The sequence below is a fragment of the Bactrocera dorsalis genome, chromosome 1, assembly GCF_023373825.1.
Source record: "Bactrocera dorsalis isolate Fly_Bdor chromosome 1, ASM2337382v1, whole genome shotgun sequence".
NCBI lineage: Eukaryota > Metazoa > Arthropoda > Insecta > Diptera > Tephritidae > Bactrocera > Bactrocera dorsalis.
In genome coordinates, this window is record NC_064303.1 from 97,332,515 (window position 1) to 97,352,545 (window position 20,031).

The window sequence follows — 20,031 nt, forward strand, 5'->3', positions numbered from 1 at the left end:
TTAGGAAGGGGCATATTTGGACGTAATTTTTTTGGAAAAGTGGGAGTGGCCCCGCCCCCTACTAAGTTTTTTGTACATATCTCGGAAACTACTATAGCTATGTCAACCAAACTCTATAGAGTCGTTTCCTTCAGGCATTTCCATATACAGTTCAAAAATGGAAGAAATCGGATAATAACCACGCCCACCTCCCATACAAAGGTTATGTTGAAAATCACTAAAAGTGCGTTAACCGACTAACAAAAAACGTCAGAAACACTAAATTTTACGGAAGAAATGGCAGAAGGAAGCTGCACCCAGGCTTTTTTTTAAATTGAAAATGGGCGTGGCGTCGCCCACTTATGGACCAAAAACCATATCTCAGGAACTACTAATCTAATTAATTTTACAGCAAAATAAAAAATATGTAAATGACGGATAATGAAATCTCAATTATCACTTTATCATGCGAGAGTATAAAATGTTCGGTGACACCCGAACTTAGCCCTTCCTTACTTGTTTGAATTATCATTTATCCGTGGAATTTAATTACAATTACTGGGTGATATTTTTTACTGTATATATGAACTGATAACACAAATAATTGATCTCGGGAAAGTAGAGCTTTTAGAGCTGACTAAAAAGCTTGTTAAATAAACAGAGCTTTATAAATCCCAAAGTTTCCAAACATTAAAGAACAATTAACTAGAAGCGCCATTATTATAAATTAATTAGTATAATCAAATCAATACTTTGTATTAATGATTAAACTGCACTTACATAAAATGAGATCACAGGTGCAATAAGCAATAGGATTAGGGATGTACTTTTTCAGATTTTTTTTTATACTTATTGAAATATAGATATATAAGTGTTTACTAAAAGAAGATATCTACCCGAAATATTGCATAGAATATTGGCCAAGTGAGCATTACAATCTGAGAACGAATCGTTCAGTTCGGAACATTATAGCTTATAGGTACCATACAAACTGACCGATCCAAATTAGGACCTTGTATGGACAACTTTTTTATTTGACAAGATATCTTTTCGAAATTTAACATAGATTAATGTCCAAGAGAGCGCTATCATATCCAAACAAATTGATCAGATCGGACCACTATAGCTTATAGCTGTCATACAAACTGATCGATTCAAATCAAGTTCTTATATGAACAACTTTTTTATTTGAAAAGATAAGTCTCCGAAATTCAACACAGATTATAGTCCAAAATAGCGTTAACATTTGCGAACAAATTGATCAGAACGGATCACTATAGCTTATAGCTGCCATACAAACTGACCGATCAAAATCTCGACAAAGATCTTTTTACACCATTATATGTTAAAAATGGCATATGTGAAGGGTATTATGGCTCCAGTGCTGTCGAAGATAAAGTTGTTTCTCATTCTTTATTCAAAAACCTTCAGATATCTTTTAGTACAACCGTCATGCAAGACGTGTGCACATAATATTATACACATACATACCAACAATGTATGTACTATTGTATATAAATTACATGCATTTACTTGTACAAGTATTATCAACGCACAAACATTTCGCACACGCCCAATATTTATAAATATAATTGTTATCAATAAAGAAAGCATATAATCCGCTTTTAATAATTCGAGTAACAAGATTATGGAATAGAAGCTTTTAATAAAATTCCGTGTTTACTTCGACACGCTTGCGATGCCCTGCAATTCAGTGCAGTTTGTGCAATGGCATTATTTACATTTCTTTTGTGTTTTTCAATTTTCCTCCTAGGATTGACTTTGTATTTGAAGAGGCTCAGCAAAGAGTACTATTTGTTGGCATTCTGTAAACTCTTGAAAACGGTGGATGGTAGTAAAGTAACGGATAAGGTGTACATAGTGCCGGGACGCACGATTTTTGGCAACAACTTCGACATATTGAATTCAAATCCGGGTGAGTGCACACCAAAGTGTATTTCTTCTTCTTCTTTACTGGCGTAGACACTGCTTACGCTATTATAGCCGAGTCAACAACAGCTCAATGTGTATTTAGTGCCGTAAAATTCATCGAACAGCACTTTTTAGATCCTGGAGAGGGTATATTAAGTATGCCACGAAGTTTGTAACACTTAGAAGGAAGTGAAGCAGAATTTATAATATAATATATGTATGTATCGTGACGAGCTGAGTCCATTTAGCTATATCCGTATATCTGTCTATATATACGCAAAGTAATCCTCAGTTTTTGAGATATCGATCTGAAATTTTGCGCACGTTCTTTTCTTTCGGAGATGCTACTTATTTGTCGGAACCGCCGATATCGGACTACTATAGCTTATAGCTGTCATACAAACTGAGCGATCCAAATAAGGTTCTAGTATAGACAAGTTTTTATTTGACAAGATAGCTTCACAAAATTTGGCATGGGTTATTATCCAAAGCAAAGCTACAATTTGCGAAGGAATCGTTCAGATCGGAACACTATAGTATATAGTTGTCATACAAACTGACCGATCCAAATTAAGTCCTTCTATGGAAAACTTTTTTGTTTCACAAGATAGCTTCACGAAATTTGACATGGATTATTATCCGAAGCAACGCTACAATCTGCGAACGAATAATTCAAATCGGAACACTATAGAATATAGCTGTCATACAAATTGAGCGATCGAAATTTGGTCCTTGTATCGAAAATGCCACAACATGCGAACGAATCGTTCAGATCGGAACACTAAAGCCTTTTTGTTACTACTTGATACTTTTACTTCTTGAAATCTAGGCATTATTTTGGAAGTTTGTTGAAAGCTCGACTTGCTTTAGTCATATTTTTCAATAATCGCTTAATTTTATAAACTAATTTTCATTACTTCCTTTGCAGAGGATATTTACTATTGGTCTCGCGATCTCTATCAACGCGCAAACGGTAAACCTTACGCTTTATATTATTACCAAGGGGTCATTTACTCAATAACAAGCCCGGAAGCCGTACAAGAGGTTTTCCAAAGTCAAACATTAAACGCAAAAGGCATTTTATATGACTTGGTGCGTCCGTTCTTGGGTGAGGGATTGCTTGTGAGCTCGGGTAAGAAGGAATTAAATATTATTACTATACTATTATATAAAAATTATTTATGAAACTTTGACTATACATACACATTTTTATAAATTTTTTATACATCTATAGACCAACAATGGCATGACAGACGGAAATTGCTCACACCAGCATTTCACTTTAATATATTGCAGAGTTTCATTGAAGTTTTCAAGTAAGTTTTGTTACAAATTCAATTTTCCAAGTTCGACCATGTAAATAAACAGGCTTTTATCCCTTTTTGCTAGAAATGAAACTTTAAAACTAGTGAACTTGTTAAGCGCGAAGCAGGATCAAAATATGAATCTAAATGAAATTATACCGGAATTCACTTTAAACAGTGTTTGTGGTAAGAAATAATGATTTGTATGTGCACTTAAACGAAACAATCACAAACAACTCCCCGACATATGTTTTCTTTTCTCTTTTACTTTCAAGAAACCGCGCTTGGCATTTGCTTGGATGACATAACTGGCAGCAGCGAGTATCGCAGGGTCATACATGACATAGAGTTAGTGATGGTGGACCGGACATGTAATCCGTTCATGTATTTCCCTTGGATATTCAAATTATTCGGCGATCACAAAGGATTTTACAAAAATTTGAAGGTGGCACATGACTTCAGCAGTAAGATTATAACAAAGAAACGCGAGGAATTTCAAAAACGGCAATTTGCCAACGAAACTGTGGAAGGAAATGAGTATAACAAAACATATATAGTAAATGTCACTAATAATATTAATATCAAATTATTTTAGTGATGAAACTGGTAAGCGAAAACGTTACGCCATGTTGGATACGCTTTTCCACGCCGAATCTCAGGGTGCCATTTATCATGGAGGCATTTGTGATGAAGTTAATACATTTATGTTTGAGGGTTATGATACGACGGCAACGTGTCTGATTTTTACATTATTTAATTTGGCCGTACACCCAGATATACAAGAGAAATGTTACCGAGAAGTCAAAAATTGCGGTGAGCATTGTACTAGATTTAAAAAAAAATAAAAATAGAAACAAAATAAAAAAAATAAATTTAAAAAAAGTTACCCTCAAAAACTAAAAATAAAGGGCAAAAACAATTAAAAAAAATATTAATTTGCAGATTTGCCATCGATGAGCATTTTCGACTTCAATCAGTTGGCATATTTGGAATGTGTTGTAAAGGAAACACTACGTCTCCAACCCTCCGTGCCCTTCATTTCGCGTTACTGCCGCGAGGATACAGAACTCAATGGTGTGATATTGTCCGCTGGCAGCCAAATTAATATACACATACTCGATATAATGCACGATGAACGGCATTTTCCGGATCCTTTGAAATACGACCCCGATCGATTTTTGCCGGAAAATAGCTTAAATCGACATCCGTTCGCATTTGTGCCCTTCAGCGCTGGTTCAAGAAATTGCATAGGTAAGTAACAGCAAATACACTCAATACAAAGACATTTATATAAACACCTTTGCAGGTCAGAAATTTGCTATGCTGGAGATTAAAGCTATGCTAGTGGGCATTTTGCAGAATTTCCGCTTACTGCCAGTCACCATGCCCGAGGACATACGCTACGAATATGGTTTGGTTTTACGCACAAAAGAAAATATTTTAGTTAAGATGGTAAAAAGGGCAAATTAGATAAATAATTGTAAAGCAATTAAATACTTGTGGGTAGCTTGTGCCATCACATTGAGATGGGCTGTATCTACGCTATGGAAATTTCATTTTTTAATGGAATTTGTTGTATATTATTTCTGACCAATATATGCTGTCTCAATGCATTAAATGTTTAAAATATACATATTTGCTTTTCTAATTTCCGTAAGTTCACCGGAAGCGGCATCAATAACTACTTTCTTATGTGCTAATAGCCAACAATCAAAATTTTACCTGAAATTAATATCATCAACAGTAATTTTTCGCATAAATCCATTACTTAAATCAATGCCACACTAATTAATATTAACCCTCAATTTAATCACACAAAAATTATACTTTTCATAAAATTGCAAACTCAACTTCTCACAAAGAACTGAATTTCCTTTGCATTTTTATTCAACTATTCCCGCCAATATTGCGCGCCATCTACCATCGAATAGCGTATAATGCCAAAACAATTGCCAAAAACAAACAGCAATTTATATTGATGAGCCACTGGTTAGAGCGAAACAACAATTCTCTTCATAGGCATTGACAATTGCATGGTATTTTGTGAGCAGAATTCCAATTGGCATTTTGAGAGCCATAACACGCTCCCAACAAAACGCAACGGCAATATGGAAACACACACACACACAAATACACCTGCATGGAATGCCTGCATTTTGCGAAAAAAAAAGCACTGAAGCCACAGAAGTTCCGATGCCCGTAAATGACGAACCCCGCACCCTTTCATCGAAATTTCGAATGCACTTTATTATTTAAACATTGCTAAATGCACTTACCACACTCAGACTCCAATAGGAATACGGTAAAAAGCACAAAACTAAAAACAGAAGCGCGACTGCGTCCGCGATACAACAACACTTCGGCCATTTTTAATTGAAATTGAAACTAAAAAAAAAACATCAAATTCAAAACACACATCAGAGAACGTATAATATAGAGAAGGTTCAATTGCGGACAAGCGTGTGAACTGTCAAGAGCTAACAAAATCCTATTAGTGGATTTCACCACTTTTGGCTGAGAAGGGGAAATGTTAACAGTGCTGAGCGAACAGAGCTGAGCATTCAATGAAAATTATGCTCGGAAATATACATTGCTATTACAGACGTATGTTGCTCTTTTGCCTATCTTTTTATACGTTTACATGCAATCATATCAATTGATATGAATATCATTTTGCGAATTTTTGTGAATTCATGCAAAATTGATAATATTGTAATGAAATTATGCTATTTTCAAGGTAATATTTGCAGTTAATGTCCAAATAAAAACTACTTTTTAAATCTTTCTTATCTTTGATAATATTATATAATTTTGTATGCATGTATATATGCTATATAAGTACATATGTATATGAAATATTATCGTAATATCCTAAAAACATAATATATTACAATAATAATACATATATGTATGTAAGTATGTATGTATGTAAATCACACCTCTTATCAATTAAAACTTTCATACGCATCTATCCTGCAGATATGTATGCAAGTACAAATCAATTTCATTTCAAATCAAGATATTATCATTTATCAGTAATATAAAAAGCGCGCGCTTCTCTATATTTACGTACACACATATGTTTGTATGTGCGTATGACATTCTCACACAAATAATATATGCGTACGCATGTAAATCAAAAAATACAAACATTCTTCTGGAAAAACAACAATAGTCTCAAAAATCATCATACATACTTACAATATGAGTACACACGTAAATATGTGCGTATGACATTCCCACACAAACAATGCATACACAACATACATACTTACATGCGTTCACATGTGGATATGTCACCCGCAAAAATTACAAATATTATTCTACAAAAACAACAATCATTTGAAATAGCATCAGAAACCAATATGGCAGCCAATTGCCGACGTAAAACTTTATAGTAAAATACACAACAACAAAATTTTCATTCATGAACGCAAACGTACTTTCAAAAAGCATATTCGATTCATTCATAATGGCAGACGCCATTACATCTCCCCGAGCATGCCTTGCCTACAAGCGTCTTTTCGCGACGATTTCAAAAGCTAAAATTCATAAATTGAATATATTTCTGAAATTTTATGGAAAAAAAGTGACAACCCCGCAAATATATATCTAGAATAAAATTGCCACCATAGTTTATTTGTCGATTTTCAAGTCAAGAAATACATATTTCAAAGAAAATATTCAATATTCCTCTGATTTATGTGTACAGTCAATCCCGGTTAAGTACTACTCCGCTTAAATGAAAATCAAATCCCTCCCTCATCACTCTTAACAGCCTATATTATATCATGCTGCATCTCACGGTTTGTTTTCTGAAATACATAGAAATTATTGCTTTAAGTACGACTCGTTCAAGTATCCGTGGTCACTTATGTACCATATTATATTTTTATTTGTAACTAATTACAAATATCTGTATCTTTGAATGTGGCACGTAACCGGGATTGACTGTATTTGTCATGGAATGTATGTATGCAAATATGTAAAGAAGACATATTGACTTGCGCGTGCCACGTTGTACACGAATAGGGGTTGATTTTGCGCTTGCTCATATGCGATGTGTGTTTGTAAAAGTGTGTATGCTTCTGTTGATTTTGATTTTTCAATTCAAGAAATGTTTCAAAGAAAATATTCAATATTCCTCTGATTCATGTGCACAATCAATCCCGGTTAAGTAGTACTCCGCTTAAATGAAAATCAAATCCCTCCCTCATCATTTTTAACAGCCTATATTATATACTGCTGCATCTCACGGTTTGTTTTTTGAAATATCATAGAAATTATTGTCTTAAGTACGACTCGGTTAAGTATCCGCAGTCGCTTATGTACCATATTATATTTTTATTTTTAACAAACTACAAAAATCTGTATCTTTGATTGCGGCACATAACCGGGATTGACTGTATTTGTCAACGAATGTAAAAAAACGTTTTGTAATTCTGAAATATTTTTACGCAGCTGCGTTGATATGTATGAAAGCTCACACACGAACATACATATTTACGCTGGTTTGTGGGCGAAGCTGTACAGCGGCAAGGGAAGCGGTATCGGTACAGCTCCGATTTTCTACAATTGACTTTTGACAAAATTTTGTTGTCCGTGGCAACGGAGTTTATGTATGAAACAATAGGTGTATATATTTCCATATAAAATTGTGTACAAATTTACAAACATAATGGGAATGATTCTTTCAAATTTGTTTCCATGAACACAAAATTACATATGTACATACAAATACAGTCAAACCTAGTTATGTGCCACAATCAAAGATACAGATTTTTGTAGTTTGTTAAAAATAAAAATATAATATGGTACATAAGCGACTGCGGATACTTAACCGAGTCGTACTTAAGACAATACTTTCTATGATATTTCAAAAAACAAACCGTGAGATGAAGCAAGATATAATATAGGCTGTTTAAAATGATGAGGGAGGGATTTGATTTTCATTTAAGCGAAGTACTACTTAACCGGGATTGACTGTACACATGAATCAGAGGAATATTGAATATTTTCTTTGAAACATTTCTTGAATTGAAAAATCAAAATCAACAGAAGCATACACACTTTTACAAACACACATCGCATATGAGCAAGCGCAAAATCAACAGAAGCATACACACTTTTACAAACACACAGCGCATATGAGCAAGCGCAAAATCAACCCCTATTCGTGTACAACGTGGCACGCGCAAGTCAATATGTCTTCTTTACATATTTGCATACATACATTCCATGACAAATACAGTCAATCCCGGTTACGTGCCACATTCAAAGATACAGATATTTGTAGTTTGTTAAAAATAAAAATATAATATGGTACATAAGTGACCACGGATACTTGAACGAGTCGTACTTAAAGCAATAATTTCTATGTATTTCAGAAAACAAACCGTGAGATGCAGCAGTATATAATATAGGCTGTTAAAAATGATGAGGGAGGGATTTGATTTTCATTTAAGCGGAGTACTACTTAACCGGGATTGACTGTACACATAAATCAGAGGAATATTGAATATTTTCTTTGAAATATGTATTTCTTGACTTGAAAATCGACAAATAAACTATGGTGGCAATTTTATTCTAGATATATATTTGCGGGGTTGTCACTTTTTTTCCATAAAATTTCAGAAATATATTCAATTTATAAATTTTAGCTTTTGAAATCGTCGCGAAAAGACGCTTGTAGGCAAGGCATGCTCGGGGAGATGTAATGGCGTCTGCCATTATGAATGAATCGAATATGCTTTTTGAAAGTACGTTTGCGTTCATGAATGAAAATTTTGTTGTTGTGTATTTTACTATAAAGTTTTACGTCGGCAATTGGCTGCCATATTGGTTTCTGATGCTATTTCAAATGATTGTTGTTTTTGTAGAATAATATTTGTAATTTTTGCGGGTGACATATCCACATGTGAACGCATGTAAGTATGTATGTTGTGTATGCATTGTTTGTGTGGGAATGTCATACGCACATATTTACGTGTGTACTCATATTGTAAGTATGTATGATGATTTTTGAGACTATTGTTGTTTTTCCAGAAGAATGTTTGTATTTTTTGATTTACATGCGTACGCATATATTATTTGTGTGAGAATGTCATACGCACATACAAACATATGTGTGTACGTAAATATAGAGAAGCGCGCGCTTTTTATATTACTGATAAATGATAATATCTTGATTTGAAATGAAATTGATTTGTACTTGCATACATATCTGCAGGATAGATGCGTATGAAAGTTTTAATTGATAAGAGGTGTGATTTACATACATACATACTTACATACATATATGTATTATTATTGTAATATATTATGTTTTTAGGATATTACGATAATATTTCATATACATATGTACTTATATAGCATATATACATGCATACAAAATTATATAATATTATCAAAGATAAGAAAGATTTAAAAAGTAGTTTTTATTTGGACATTAACTGCAAATATTACCTTGAAAATAGCATAATTTCATTACAATATTATCAATTTTGCATGAATTCACAAAAATTCGCAAAATGATATTCATATCAATTGATATGATTGCATGTAAACGTATAAAAAGATAGGCAAAAGAGCAACATACGTCTGTAATAGCAATGTATATTTCCGAGCATAATTTTCATTGAATGCTCAGCTCTGTTCGCTCAGCACTGTTAACATTTCCCCTTCTCAGCCAAAAGTGGTGAAATCCACTAATAGGATTTTGTTAGCTCTTGACAGTTCACACGCTTGTCCGCAATTGAACCTTCTCTATATTATACGTTCTCTGCAATGAAGCTCAAATAACTTTTACAACACACAATTAATGAATGCTGATAACTTTTCAAAAATCCCAACCATTAAATTGAAAGTCTTCATTTTAAAAAAGAACAGCGCTTTTATTTTTTCTCATCCATTATACGTTATAACGTACAACTTCAATTTTTACACATTCTTCTCCATCTTTTTTTAAAATAGAAACACCCCCGTCCAATGTTAGTCCAATTCTAATTGTTTACTTCTTGGATTTGCCAGTGGATTTCTGGGCGGGTTTCTTGGCTGCCGACTTGCCTCCCGCAGATTTGCTGGCTTGCGCCTTGGCGGGTTTCTTCTCAGCAACGGGCTTAACTGGTTTCACCAACAATTCACGTTGGCTCTTCAGCGCCTTTACGATCTTTTGCTCCTCAATAAGGAAGGCACGAACGATGCGTTCACGCAGACAGCTGTGGCACAAAACACCACCATAGGTACGGGCAACGGTCTTTTGACGTTTCGACAGGCGGGAACGTTCACATGGGCGTGTGGGACGAATACCCTTTAGCTTCTCTTTACATTGACCGCACTTTGGGACGGTCTTGTTCTTCTTGACATATTGGTACACAAGGCGACCGCCAGGTGTGCGCACACTAAAAATATACAAAATTTTAGTCTTGCGAAATTAAAGGATACTGTAGAGAATAGCATGCCATGTCAGCAAAATTGTACATTAAAAAGTTTATTAATCCAACACTAGGTGCCAAACAACAAGTCTTGTTTATGCAAAACTACATTCTGTAGTTTAACCACCAAACTCGTTGAATACTTCCACAATACAAAGCAAATACATATGACTTGCTTGAGAGCACTAATAGCACTATTTTTGAAGTAGTTTTTAAAAACCACTCATAAGATTGACAATTGTATGTGTCACACACACAAATAAATTACAATTTTGCGTTCACCGGCAGTACTCCGCACAGAAATTTTGCTGCATTTCCATTTTCTCAAATTACTTACATACGCCTCCTGTTGGATTTGGTGTTGTAAGACAGACGTCTTCTCAAAGTCAAACGTTGAACCATTTTGTCCGCTGTAGCAATACATCGCAGCAATCATCAAAGTAACAAATAGCACAGAATTGGAGTAGGAGAACAGGAGTCCAATACAAACACGGAAAAGTAGTATATGAAATTAAAAAACACAGATTAGTTATTTTGCATATCAAGCTTTAAACATTTAAAAGTGGTTTTGTTTCATAATTTTTAATATTCGGCATATTAGTTCACTGATGTTTATAGATTTTTTCGGTAATTGGCGAAAAATAAGTACGCATACCTTTAAGAAATAAACTAGAAAGGAAGTGGTCGGCAATGCAGGCGAGAGGCGTAAACTTGGCTGCAATTAGGCGAGCTGTCACAAATGACAACTCAGATGACAGTCGGGAACGTAGTGCTACACAAAAATAATATTGCACAATAAATTTGCATACTTTTATTTGTCATTTATTTTATATCAATTACAATTTTTTGCCAATATTACTTCGATGAAAGTTGAAGGAGGGATGTGAACGTGAAATTTATATTAAATCCTTGATTTAATTTGTATATCTTAAGCTCCTAAAATCTTTTTATGTTTTTGTATTTTAAACTGGAGTTGTTTTTAAACAGATTCAATTGAAGTTTAAATTTTATATCCGATATGGCAATATCTGATATGGCAACTTTTACTTCTGTTTCTAATTGTATCCTCACATTCGTAAATAAACATTTTATTTTACAATTTGTAGAAAGTTGTAAATTTTTCAATATGGACTATAATATTCATAAAATTTGTAGAGTATGTCTTGAAGAAGGAGCACTTACGTCCATATACAGTACTGAATTTGCGATGATGCCTTGCACAATGTTGATGATGTGTGCCAAAATCAGGGTACGTACCAAATCACAAGATTCTGTGTTTGCCAATAAAAAAAACTTACTAAGAAAATATTATATTAAGGTTTATAAAAGTGATGGTTTACCTGCTGTAATATGCAATAATTGCATTTACCGTTTGGGTGTGGCATACCATTTCAAACAAGAGTGCGAGAACTCTGATATGAGACTGCGACAATACTTGGGCTTGCAGGACAGAGGATATGGGTATGCTATAAACATTAGATGTATGTGCGCATATGTAAATGTATCTTTTTACCACAATACAAGTTTTTGCGATGTCGAAACAAACACGGACTTGCCAGTTGCTTCGTTGAGCCATAAACCACCTACATACTTGGAGCCCGATTCTGAGGAAGAATCAGATATTGGTGAGAATGTTAAGAAAAGGTGAGTGTAAACAGAAAATTGCCACCTGGTATTTCTAACATTTTACACTACTTAGCAAACGACGTTCACGTTATCAGCGTAAACCGCCGGAAGAACATAAGCGACGTGGTCCGAAACCTTTGCCAAAACTACCACAAACATGTTATGAATGCAACAAAACCTTCAAGTGCTCCGCTCAGCTGCAAATGCATTTGCGCACACACACAGGCGAAAAACCATTTGGCTGCAGTTATTGCCCTCGACGATTTGCACAAAAGTATAATTTGCACATACATCAGCGTACACATACCGGCGAACGTCCGTTTCAATGTGAGATTTGCTCAAAACAATTCTCCGCATTGGGTAACTTTCAGGCACACCAAAAGATACACAGCGGTATACGAGATCAATTGTGTCCCGTATGCCAAAAGGCTTTCTACAACGCGGGTGATCTCACCAAACACATGGTTACACATGCACAGCTAAAAGGTCATCATTGCGATGTGTGTGGCAAGTCATTTAGTCGGCAACGTGATATGCAGGCGCATAAACGTAAACAGCATATACTCCACGAACGCAGCGAAGATGATGAGGATGAGGCAGTCGATACCACCTGCCCTGATCCGATAGTTGTTGTGGGCGGTGTAGTGCCAAACAGTTCGCTGCAAGGTACAGCTGTGCTTCAGGAAAGTTTCAAATGTCCCGACTGCGATAAAGAATTCGGTTCGGCGAGCAGCCTAAGTGTGCATTTTCGTTCTCATGCCAATAGTAATCTTTTGAATTTGCCGCTAACAAGTCAAATGCCACATCATTATCACGCAGCGGCACCACCACCGCCACCGCCACCAACCCATGCTACCCTCACACATGATGGCCTACATCCGCACACCCATCATTTGTCTTTGAACACATCATTGCAGCCCAATCATCCCACACACATGACACACCATCCGACAATGGCACACATGCTTGCAGCAGCACAGCCGCCGCCACCACCACCGCCTGCAGCGTCTGCACAAAGCACTGCCGCACTAAGTATGATGCATGCGGCCCAGCGTTTGCATGCTTTTTAAAACTCAGATTGCTAAATATCAGTAAATAAGATATTGTAGCGGGTAATCTACAATGCAGCGACCACAATAATTGTTTACAACAGCGCAAACCACAATTTGATAGCAGCTTGCAGCTAATTAAAGCGTTGATATCTTCTTAAGTATGTTGTGTGTATATTTATTTTTTACGTATATGTATATTGATAAAGTGTATACAAATTGTGAATGTTTTTCATTTAATTATGCACGTATTGTAAAACTCAATATATAAAAAAACGCTAATACTTAAATAAAAAATTGTAGTATTATAAGTAAATAAAATTAAATTTGGCAAGCACAGCTTCTCATATTATGAATATGTATAAAACATATGGTGTATTTGTCTTTCATTTCGTATTCACTACCGATACTACGCGAACGCTACTGAAAATATGTTGCTACAACTAATATATGTACATATGTATATATGTACTATGTATTATAAAAAAACCTTGGAATGAAATATCTAATTTACATTTTACATTTAGTTTGGAATATCTTTAAGTATTTGGCGTTTTTGTCTCTCTATGATAGGAATATTGAAAAAATACCTGTACTTAAAAGTATTTACTTTTGGGCGTATTATCTTTATGCTTGCTGCATATCCTTTGCATCATTAGACATATGTATGTACGTATGTATTTGGTGAAAAATCGTTGGTATTTTGGTAAGTCCATGCACATTATGTACACCAACGAACATATACACAATATTGCTTATCATTTTGTATGTTTATAAACTCCTCAGTTTGCTTTACTTGAGTTTTTCCCTGAGCCATTCTTCAGTGAGTTCATCTAATTCGCGTATTTCGTAGACACGCGTTAAGTCCACCTCACGTTGGAGTGCACTTTTGGTGCAAGCATACATCATTTGCAGCTCAATCTAATAGGTTAAAGTAAATAGAATTTTAAGTTGTATTAAAGGGAAGTTTATATAAATGTTACGCACCTGGCTATCGCGTGGTGTGTAAAATATGAAACACATTGGGTATGAAATTCTTTGGTCATCGTGTATCATTTTATAGGTATATATGATATATCGAGGCTGATGCCCTGGCAGTGTTTCTTGTAATTCATCAACGGAGATATCCTCCAAGAGTTCGTCCAAAATGACAAGTTGCTTTTCACGATCGACTTTTACTAAAAAAAAAAAATAAATAATAATGTATGAAATATTAATATACCATATAAATAATAAATCACCTCGTTCAGGGTATACAAATATGAATACCTTGCCTTTTTATGACTTGTTTTGATACTAATTCGCAACTTTTTGCATTAGAAATCATAACACACATATGTACATACATGCAGAGAATATGCAAATAATGAGATAAATAACATAGCACAGGAGAAAGCGTTTAAAACACATACTATTTAGTAATATATGTTTACCGCCAAATTGGCATGCCTAATGAAAAAAACATGAAAATAATACGTTTTACTTACGTATCAGTGCTGAGTTTGTCGTACTTTTACGGAAGCGAAACTTCTTTAATGCGTCACGTACGTCGTCGCTGATGTCACAGATTTTGCTATCACCCTAGGGATAACATATTAAAAAAAACATTAAACAATGAATATCAAGGCCATAAATTAAAGCAATCCATCAAAAACAATAATAACACTATTATCAATAACCGTTGATTCACTAATGGTTCAGTTATTTTCCGCACCCTTTTTTCGACATCACACTCCCTTCCATTCTGTTGATATGTCGGCCACGACGTGTGATTTGTATTAGTCATAATATGCAGGAACTATACTAATATTAAAGTCTAATTATTTCCTACTTACCATTTCAATTGATTGATTTGGTATGCTGGCAGGATAATGAATATATTTCCTGAGTTTTTCTGAATGCTGATATGTGTATGCGAAATCAGACAATTGGTGTTAGCAACCAACGATATCGAAGTAACAATGCAAATACAACAGAATACAAACTAAATTTGTTTTACAAATTAATGCGGAATGCGAGGTCAAAGTGGAATTGCCGAGAACTGCTGTTTGTGCTTGGCAGGGTTGCATATAACTACAAAGTGCCATAAAAGGAAGTTAATTTTATAAATTTATAAGTTTTTGAATTATAAAATCTAAAAACAAATTCAAATTTATAAACAATTTTTAAATCGTAGCAAATAGTGCGTGTTATTATTGGAAAATATGTGCAATAATGGTAGCAAGTAATTTCTGCAAAATATATACGCGCTCAGTGGAATCTCAAGTGCCGTTATGGCCGGAAATGCCGTTTACTAACGGTCGCCATATTTTAACAAATATTTTAACTAAAATCTGCAAATTTTAGTTCTTGTTGGCAAAATTTAGAGTTTTTAGGTAAAACAATGCTTACCGACTTTCAGGAGTTATGGCCAACAAGTAGAAAAAGCGCCTTGCCAAAATCGAATGAATTGCAGTCAATAAATGTTGGGAAAACCTGGTAAGTTATAGGCATAACGGAGTTCACGCAACTGTTTTTAAAGGCGTCCTTTTATTCCCAATTATACAAAGTGATAAATTACGTTTAGCCATTACACGAGCTTCTAATGACCTACAACGTACACAAGATATTTCACACAGGCGTTCCGGCGAGGAGCTTTCTTTTCGTTCCATATCGCGTCTCTGTTATACAACTTTGCGGATCCATGAGCTACAAGTTGACGATTTATTGAGTAAGAAACGCTAAAATATTTTGTAAAAGTATTATTAACACCACATTCCAATTGCTATAGATAAATCAAAAGAACTAGTAACGCAGAGTAAAAACTGGTGCGCAGTGCAAGCCAAAAAGCGAAGGTATTTGCTGTATTTTTAAAATAATTATACAGCTACATATGTATATCTATACATTATTTTTCAATAGTCTACCGACGCATTACTCCACCACTTACAGCGCAAAGAGGAAACGTCGTGCGACTGTGGAACATTCCTTCCAAGATTTCACAATTACAAATTTTACAGAATTGCTGGATGAGACAGCAAAATTTGTGGAATGGGGCAAAACCACAGAGATTGTGAACAAAAAGGCACGTATACAGACATGTAGGAAAATTGCTAGTGCAATATGTAATTATAAGCTGAACAAGTTATATTAAGTTTGCCACGTAGTTTGTGACCCTTCGAAGGAAAGGTCAGAGACCCTATACAATTTTTAGGGGACAAATCAAGTGTATTTAATCATGTCCGTCTGTCCGTCTATTTTTGAGATATCGATTCTCTTGTTTTTTTTTTAAATACTTAGGTATCTAAAACCAAAAGCCACAGTAGGACAACTTGCATTCATATTCGTGAGATTACCATCAATGAGTTTGATACACGTAATGAGCAGTATTCTTATGAAGAAGATGATGGCTTTGGCAATACCACGGACGACGGATTAGCAACGATTATACAATTGCTTGCAGGTAGAGTATTTTATGTTTATATAAAATTTGAGTTTAGTAAAATGTTTATCAAATAAATGCGTGTAGATGAACCTGCAAAGGCTCCTAAAAGAAAGGTATGTATTTGTGTGTAAGAAAATTTTTAAATGTGTATATTTAATTAATTTTACACCTTTTAGGCTGCAGATGCGCTTGCCGTTTGTGAGAAAAAACCAAGGAATAATGATGGTAAATACGATAATTGCATACATATCTAATTTTTTTATGCACAAATATTATTTGTACTACTTTTAGTATCTCAAGAAGTTGTTGAAATACCCGTAATCGAAACCCCACGTAGCGCTGTTGTTGAACACAAAACTAGCAGTCTATTCATACCAGCTCAACCAAATGCTAATGATAGTAATGTTAATGAATTAAGGTAATATTAGAGCTAGTCTTAGTTTATTTCGTTCATAATGTGACTTAACGATTTGTTTGATTAGTCCTGGGCGTGCAGAAATGTGTGTTATACCCGCAACCGATTGCAGTGTTGTCTTTGAAAATAACGATAATTATGTTGAGGTTCCTGAAAGTGCTAACTTGGATAAGCTAACCTCTATGCTTAATGGGACCAACAAAGTATGCAATTATCACAAGGTATTCGCCATTTCCTTTATTATTTTTATGATAGAGAACATCAATTTTCTTACTATTTCGAATCCAGGAAAGCGTTGCTCCCAATGAACCTCTGAAGAAAATAAAATCTAGGCAGAGTAAAACCATTATCGATGCCTGTACGGCTTTAACACAATCGGAAATGCGTGCGCAAATGCAAATTCAAATTAACATTAAGGCCAAATTAAGGAAAATAAGAGCTAAAATCAAGTGGAATAATGGACGGAGTTTTAACGGTAGAAAACACTATGAAAAATGTTTGCCTTCCGCCAACGAGTTATTTACAACACTTCAACATAAGTAATTTTGAACTTTAAACGCTTAAAATACTTTAAAATATAATTAAACACAATTTACAGTTGTATCGCATACAGGAAGTTTAAACTAAAGAACAAAGTGAAACTTTCTAATTCGGAAGCTACTGCCGCGAGTGTTACTTATCGCAATTTGTTACGCGAAATTTTAAACTGCGAAATTACCGATGATATGGCTACGCAAGTTTACGCAAAATGGAACTACACTGAAAAGCGTAAGCTACGAACTATGAATAATTTAACAAATTATAGGCCATTAGAAAATGTTGAGATGCTACAACACGACACTCGCTACAATGAAAGCTCACTATTGCCACAAAGTACAATGGAAGTTGATGTTTTCAATAATAATAATAATAATTTGCAGCATCCTAATGAAAATTGTGTAAGCTAATAGAAAGTATTACGTATTTGATAAAATAATTATGTTTATACATATAGTCACCGGTGAACGAGCAGGACGAGTGGGGAGCTTACGATGTCATGATAAAGCTTTTAAATATGTGGCGCTTCCAAAATGTGTTGGATGACGAAATCTCTGTGAAACTGCTTTTTCCACAAATTACAATGAGTCGAAAAGCAGCTGCGAAGGCTTTCGGTGCATTATTGAGTAAACCATTAAGAATTTTATGAAATTGTTTAATATGTACTGAAATAATTATATAAATTCCTTAGGGCTTGCCGCAAATGGTTTTATTATGTTATTTACAGCTGAGCATACAAATCATTTGCGATGCATCAAATTAGGCGCAGCTTCAAATAAACTCATAGAGGGAATCGCATTGAATAATGAAATTGTTTCCAGGCGTTCGAACAACGGATTGCGCGTAATTGCGAGTTAAGTATTAAAAGCCCACATTGTTGTTATATTGTTATTGTTTAAATATATATTACTCGTTGAATTTGTTATAAAGTATATATATTAAAAGTTGTTATAGCATTATTATTTAATCGTTACATTAAGATGTTACCATATAATTCATATGTCTGTAAAGAAACCATGAATTAATAATAAATGAATTACCAAGAGAAATAAATATTAACTGAATAATTTAAAAAAAAAATAATAATAATAAGTGTGTGTAATTAAAAATAAATTGTATTTTATACTTTATTAAATTTCTAACTACAACAAAAAGTTTCATTTGACTACCTTCGAATAGCTTAAATGCCTATTTGCTGAGCTAATCCTGTATAAATATGTAGTGACATAAATCCCATGATAGAAGCAATCAGCGCTTTTACAGCAATTGTTGACCAAGGTCCGAAGGTAAGCACGCTAAGCAGACCTTCAAGCCAAACACCTTTAAATATTGTCAGCGCTAGTAAAATGGTCACTAAAGGTTTTAGTGTTTTGTTAAGATCATGCCTAGAGAAAAGCCACATTAATGTGGCAGTGGTGATATGTTGTACCTGTTAGAAAATAAAAATAATTAACAAATGGGTATTAACATAAACTTCAAATTTGCTGTTAATTTACCAATAAAACATTGGACTCCAGACATTTAAGTATGTAAATCCAGCTGAATTCTGTACCACGTGCTCCAACCCAAAGCATAATACCACGAGAAAGTATAACTTCTGCAGCGGCCCACCCTAAGCCGGTCGTTATCAATTTGTTGTGTCCCTTGCCTGGTATGCGTGAAAGTATCAAAGCGAAGCCAAGTAAATCGGCTACGTTAACACTACTCTTAAGAAACTCCTACAAATTCAAAAAAAAAAATTATTTTATATAAACAATGATATATAAAGAATTAGAAATAGGTATATACCGCTAAGAAACTGAAGCCCTCCCCTGAACCATTCAGGGTGTCGGAATCGAAAAACGTAGCCAGCACAAGCATTTTGCACAGTTGAGTGAAAATATAAATACCACCGGCTTGTATACATTTCCAGAATGCACCATACTCCGAACTGCAAATACAATTATGATTTTTATCAATGAATTGTTTTTCAAAATATAGGTTAGCACTTTGGCTCCAGCTCCTATATTTCATTACTTACAGCCCAGAATACTTATAGGTGAGATAATATGGCACATAAACGAGTGCTACACAATTTCCAAAATGGTAAAGTGTCATTTTATATTCAATCAATTCAGAAAATTTAATTAAACACGCCAATTAATTATTCTGCTGTTAAATGTAGAAAATATTTTTATTAGAAGTGAAGTAGCAGGTGATTGTTGAACTTCGAATTCGGGTTTTAATAATCTTCGAAAACTACATGGCCAGATCAGATAGGGAGGACAGCTACAAAATAATTAAAAACCATAAATTTTATGTAGTTCCTTTCAATAAGAAAATAATACATATT

At 34.4% G+C, this 20,031-nt stretch overlaps 7 protein-coding genes across 11 annotated transcripts in view; 3 read left to right on the top strand and 4 right to left on the bottom strand.

The window, feature by feature from the left end:
* LOC105228764 (bone morphogenetic protein receptor type-1B) overlaps positions 1 to 5,627 on the bottom strand; it is a 234,288-nt gene extending 228,661 nt beyond the window's left edge. The window contains exon 1 of one of the 2 annotated variants that reach the window (XM_049457654.1): positions 5,492 to 5,627. In XM_049457654.1, coding sequence (XP_049313611.1) covers positions 5,492 to 5,582 — 91 coding nt within the window. In that variant the 5' untranslated portion in view covers positions 5,583 to 5,627. Of the gene's footprint in view, positions 1 to 4,937; positions 4,996 to 5,491 lie in introns of those variants that run through there. The other variant, XM_049457690.1, reaches the window with a different exon arrangement.
* Positions 1,649 to 5,947, top strand: LOC105228765 (probable cytochrome P450 4ac1). The gene is made up of 8 exons (XM_011208721.4): positions 1,649 to 1,915; positions 2,840 to 3,043; positions 3,146 to 3,227; positions 3,301 to 3,401; positions 3,491 to 3,752; positions 3,811 to 4,028; positions 4,158 to 4,466; positions 4,522 to 5,947. Exons 1-8 carry the CDS (start codon positions 1,708 to 1,710, stop codon positions 4,683 to 4,685), a joined length of 1,548 nt encoding a protein of 515 aa, XP_011207023.3. The 5' UTR covers positions 1,649 to 1,707; the 3' UTR covers positions 4,686 to 5,947.
* A 4,140-nt stretch (positions 5,948 to 10,087) lies between these two features.
* Positions 10,088 to 11,341, bottom strand: LOC105228762 (60S ribosomal protein L34). Its single transcript, XM_011208713.3, has 3 exons — positions 11,304 to 11,341; positions 10,986 to 11,058; positions 10,088 to 10,615 (listed from the first exon to the last, which is right to left on the bottom strand). Exons 2-3 carry the CDS (start codon positions 11,048 to 11,050, stop codon positions 10,225 to 10,227), a joined length of 456 nt encoding a protein of 151 aa, XP_011207015.1. The 5' UTR covers positions 11,051 to 11,058; positions 11,304 to 11,341; the 3' UTR covers positions 10,088 to 10,224.
* A 238-nt stretch (positions 11,342 to 11,579) lies between these two features.
* Positions 11,580 to 13,794, top strand: LOC105228761 (zinc finger protein 628). The gene is made up of 4 exons (XM_011208712.4): positions 11,580 to 11,897; positions 11,967 to 12,109; positions 12,173 to 12,292; positions 12,348 to 13,794. Exons 1-4 carry the CDS (start codon positions 11,667 to 11,669, stop codon positions 13,342 to 13,344), a joined length of 1,491 nt encoding a protein of 496 aa, XP_011207014.2. The 5' UTR covers positions 11,580 to 11,666; the 3' UTR covers positions 13,345 to 13,794.
* LOC105228760 (glia maturation factor beta) lies at positions 13,476 to 15,320 on the bottom strand. Of its 2 annotated transcripts, none has more exons than XM_011208711.4 (4): positions 15,159 to 15,320; positions 14,811 to 14,904; positions 14,311 to 14,501; positions 13,476 to 14,244 (listed from the first exon to the last, which is right to left on the bottom strand). In XM_011208711.4, exons 1-4 carry the CDS (start codon positions 15,159 to 15,161, stop codon positions 14,116 to 14,118), a joined length of 417 nt encoding a protein of 138 aa, XP_011207013.1. In that variant the 5' UTR covers positions 15,162 to 15,320; the 3' UTR covers positions 13,476 to 14,115. The 2 variants fall into 2 exon arrangements, with proteins under 2 accessions (XP_011207013.1, XP_029407166.2); XM_029551306.2 differs by lacking the exon at positions 15,159 to 15,320 and adding an exon at positions 15,038 to 15,124.
* An 81-nt stretch (positions 15,321 to 15,401) lies between these two features.
* On the top strand, positions 15,402 to 18,782 carry LOC105228790 (uncharacterized). 2 transcript variants are annotated; one of them, XM_011208762.4, is made up of 13 exons: positions 15,402 to 15,801; positions 15,873 to 16,033; positions 16,094 to 16,157; positions 16,225 to 16,387; positions 16,603 to 16,765; positions 16,832 to 16,860; positions 16,924 to 16,972; positions 17,039 to 17,165; positions 17,230 to 17,383; positions 17,451 to 17,701; positions 17,761 to 18,100; positions 18,157 to 18,325; positions 18,391 to 18,782. In XM_011208762.4, the coding sequence occupies exons 1-13, from the start codon at positions 15,707 to 15,709 to the stop codon at positions 18,555 to 18,557; spliced, it is 1,932 nt and encodes a 643-aa protein (XP_011207064.2). In that variant the 5' UTR covers positions 15,402 to 15,706; the 3' UTR covers positions 18,558 to 18,782. The 2 variants fall into 2 exon arrangements, with proteins under 2 accessions (XP_011207064.2, XP_049313468.1); XM_049457511.1 differs by having other exon boundaries at positions 17,275 to 17,383.
* LOC105228759 (transmembrane protein 147) lies at positions 18,574 to 19,906 on the bottom strand. Of its 2 annotated transcripts, XM_011208710.4 has the most exons (5): positions 19,720 to 19,906; positions 19,488 to 19,629; positions 19,196 to 19,417; positions 18,869 to 19,128; positions 18,574 to 18,702 (listed from the first exon to the last, which is right to left on the bottom strand). In XM_011208710.4, the coding sequence occupies exons 1-4, from the start codon at positions 19,794 to 19,796 to the stop codon at positions 18,880 to 18,882; spliced, it is 690 nt and encodes a 229-aa protein (XP_011207012.1). In that variant the 5' UTR covers positions 19,797 to 19,906; the 3' UTR covers positions 18,574 to 18,702; positions 18,869 to 18,879. The 2 variants fall into 2 exon arrangements, with proteins under 2 accessions (XP_011207012.1, XP_019846777.1); XM_019991218.3 differs by lacking the exon at positions 18,574 to 18,702 and having other exon boundaries at positions 18,789 to 19,128.
* Between the last annotated feature and the right edge of the window lie 125 nt (positions 19,907 to 20,031).

What these genes read in the sequence shown, in the direction of transcription:
- LOC105228765 (XM_011208721.4), top strand. Translation starts at nt 1,708, where the DNA reads ATGGCATTATTTACATTTCTTTTGTGTTTTTCAATTTTCCTCCTAGGA. An exon ending in CACTTTAAACAGTGTTTGTG is followed by an intron (nt 3,402 to 3,490) that starts GTAAGAAATAAT and finishes TTTACTTTCAAG; the next exon opens with AAACCGCGCTTGGCATTTGC. An exon ending in TGGTTCAAGAAATTGCATAG is followed by an intron (nt 4,467 to 4,521) that starts GTAAGTAACAGC and finishes ACACCTTTGCAG; the next exon opens with GTCAGAAATTTGCTATGCTG.
- LOC105228762 (XM_011208713.3), bottom strand. Translation starts at nt 11,050, where the DNA reads ATGGTTCAACGTTTGACTTTGAGAAGACGTCTGTCTTACAACACCAAA. An exon ending in AAATCCAACAGGAGGCGTAT is followed by an intron (nt 10,616 to 10,985) that starts GTAAGTAATTTG and finishes GTATATTTTTAG; the next exon opens with TGTGCGCACACCTGGCGGTC.
- LOC105228761 (XM_011208712.4), top strand. Translation starts at nt 11,667, where the DNA reads ATGGCAATATCTGATATGGCAACTTTTACTTCTGTTTCTAATTGTATC. An exon ending in TGATGTGTGCCAAAATCAGG is followed by an intron (nt 11,898 to 11,966) that starts GTACGTACCAAA and finishes TATTATATTAAG; the next exon opens with GTTTATAAAAGTGATGGTTT. An exon ending in GGTGAGAATGTTAAGAAAAG is followed by an intron (nt 12,293 to 12,347) that starts GTGAGTGTAAAC and finishes TACACTACTTAG; the next exon opens with CAAACGACGTTCACGTTATC.
- LOC105228760 (XM_029551306.2), bottom strand. Translation starts at nt 15,109, where the DNA reads ATGACTAATACAAATCACACGTCGTGGCCGACATATCAACAGAATGGA. An exon ending in GACAAACTCAGCACTGATAC is followed by an intron (nt 14,502 to 14,810) that starts GTAAGTAAAACG and finishes TTTTTTTTTTAG; the next exon opens with TAAAAGTCGATCGTGAAAAG. An exon ending in ACACACCACGCGATAGCCAG is followed by an intron (nt 14,245 to 14,310) that starts GTGCGTAACATT and finishes TTAACCTATTAG; the next exon opens with ATTGAGCTGCAAATGATGTA.
- LOC105228790 (XM_011208762.4), top strand. Translation starts at nt 15,707, where the DNA reads ATGCTTACCGACTTTCAGGAGTTATGGCCAACAAGTAGAAAAAGCGCC. An exon ending in CAGAGATTGTGAACAAAAAG is followed by an intron (nt 16,388 to 16,602) that starts GCACGTATACAG and finishes TTAAATACTTAG; the next exon opens with GTATCTAAAACCAAAAGCCA. An exon ending in AAAACCAAGGAATAATGATG is followed by an intron (nt 16,973 to 17,038) that starts GTAAATACGATA and finishes TACTACTTTTAG; the next exon opens with TATCTCAAGAAGTTGTTGAA.
- LOC105228759 (XM_011208710.4), bottom strand. Translation starts at nt 19,796, where the DNA reads ATGACACTTTACCATTTTGGAAATTGTGTAGCACTCGTTTATGTGCCA. An exon ending in ACCTATAAGTATTCTGGGCT is followed by an intron (nt 19,630 to 19,719) that starts GTAAGTAATGAA and finishes TTGTATTTGCAG; the next exon opens with TTCGGAGTATGGTGCATTCT. An exon ending in TGGAGTCCAATGTTTTATTG is followed by an intron (nt 19,129 to 19,195) that starts GTAAATTAACAG and finishes ATTTTCTAACAG; the next exon opens with GTACAACATATCACCACTGC.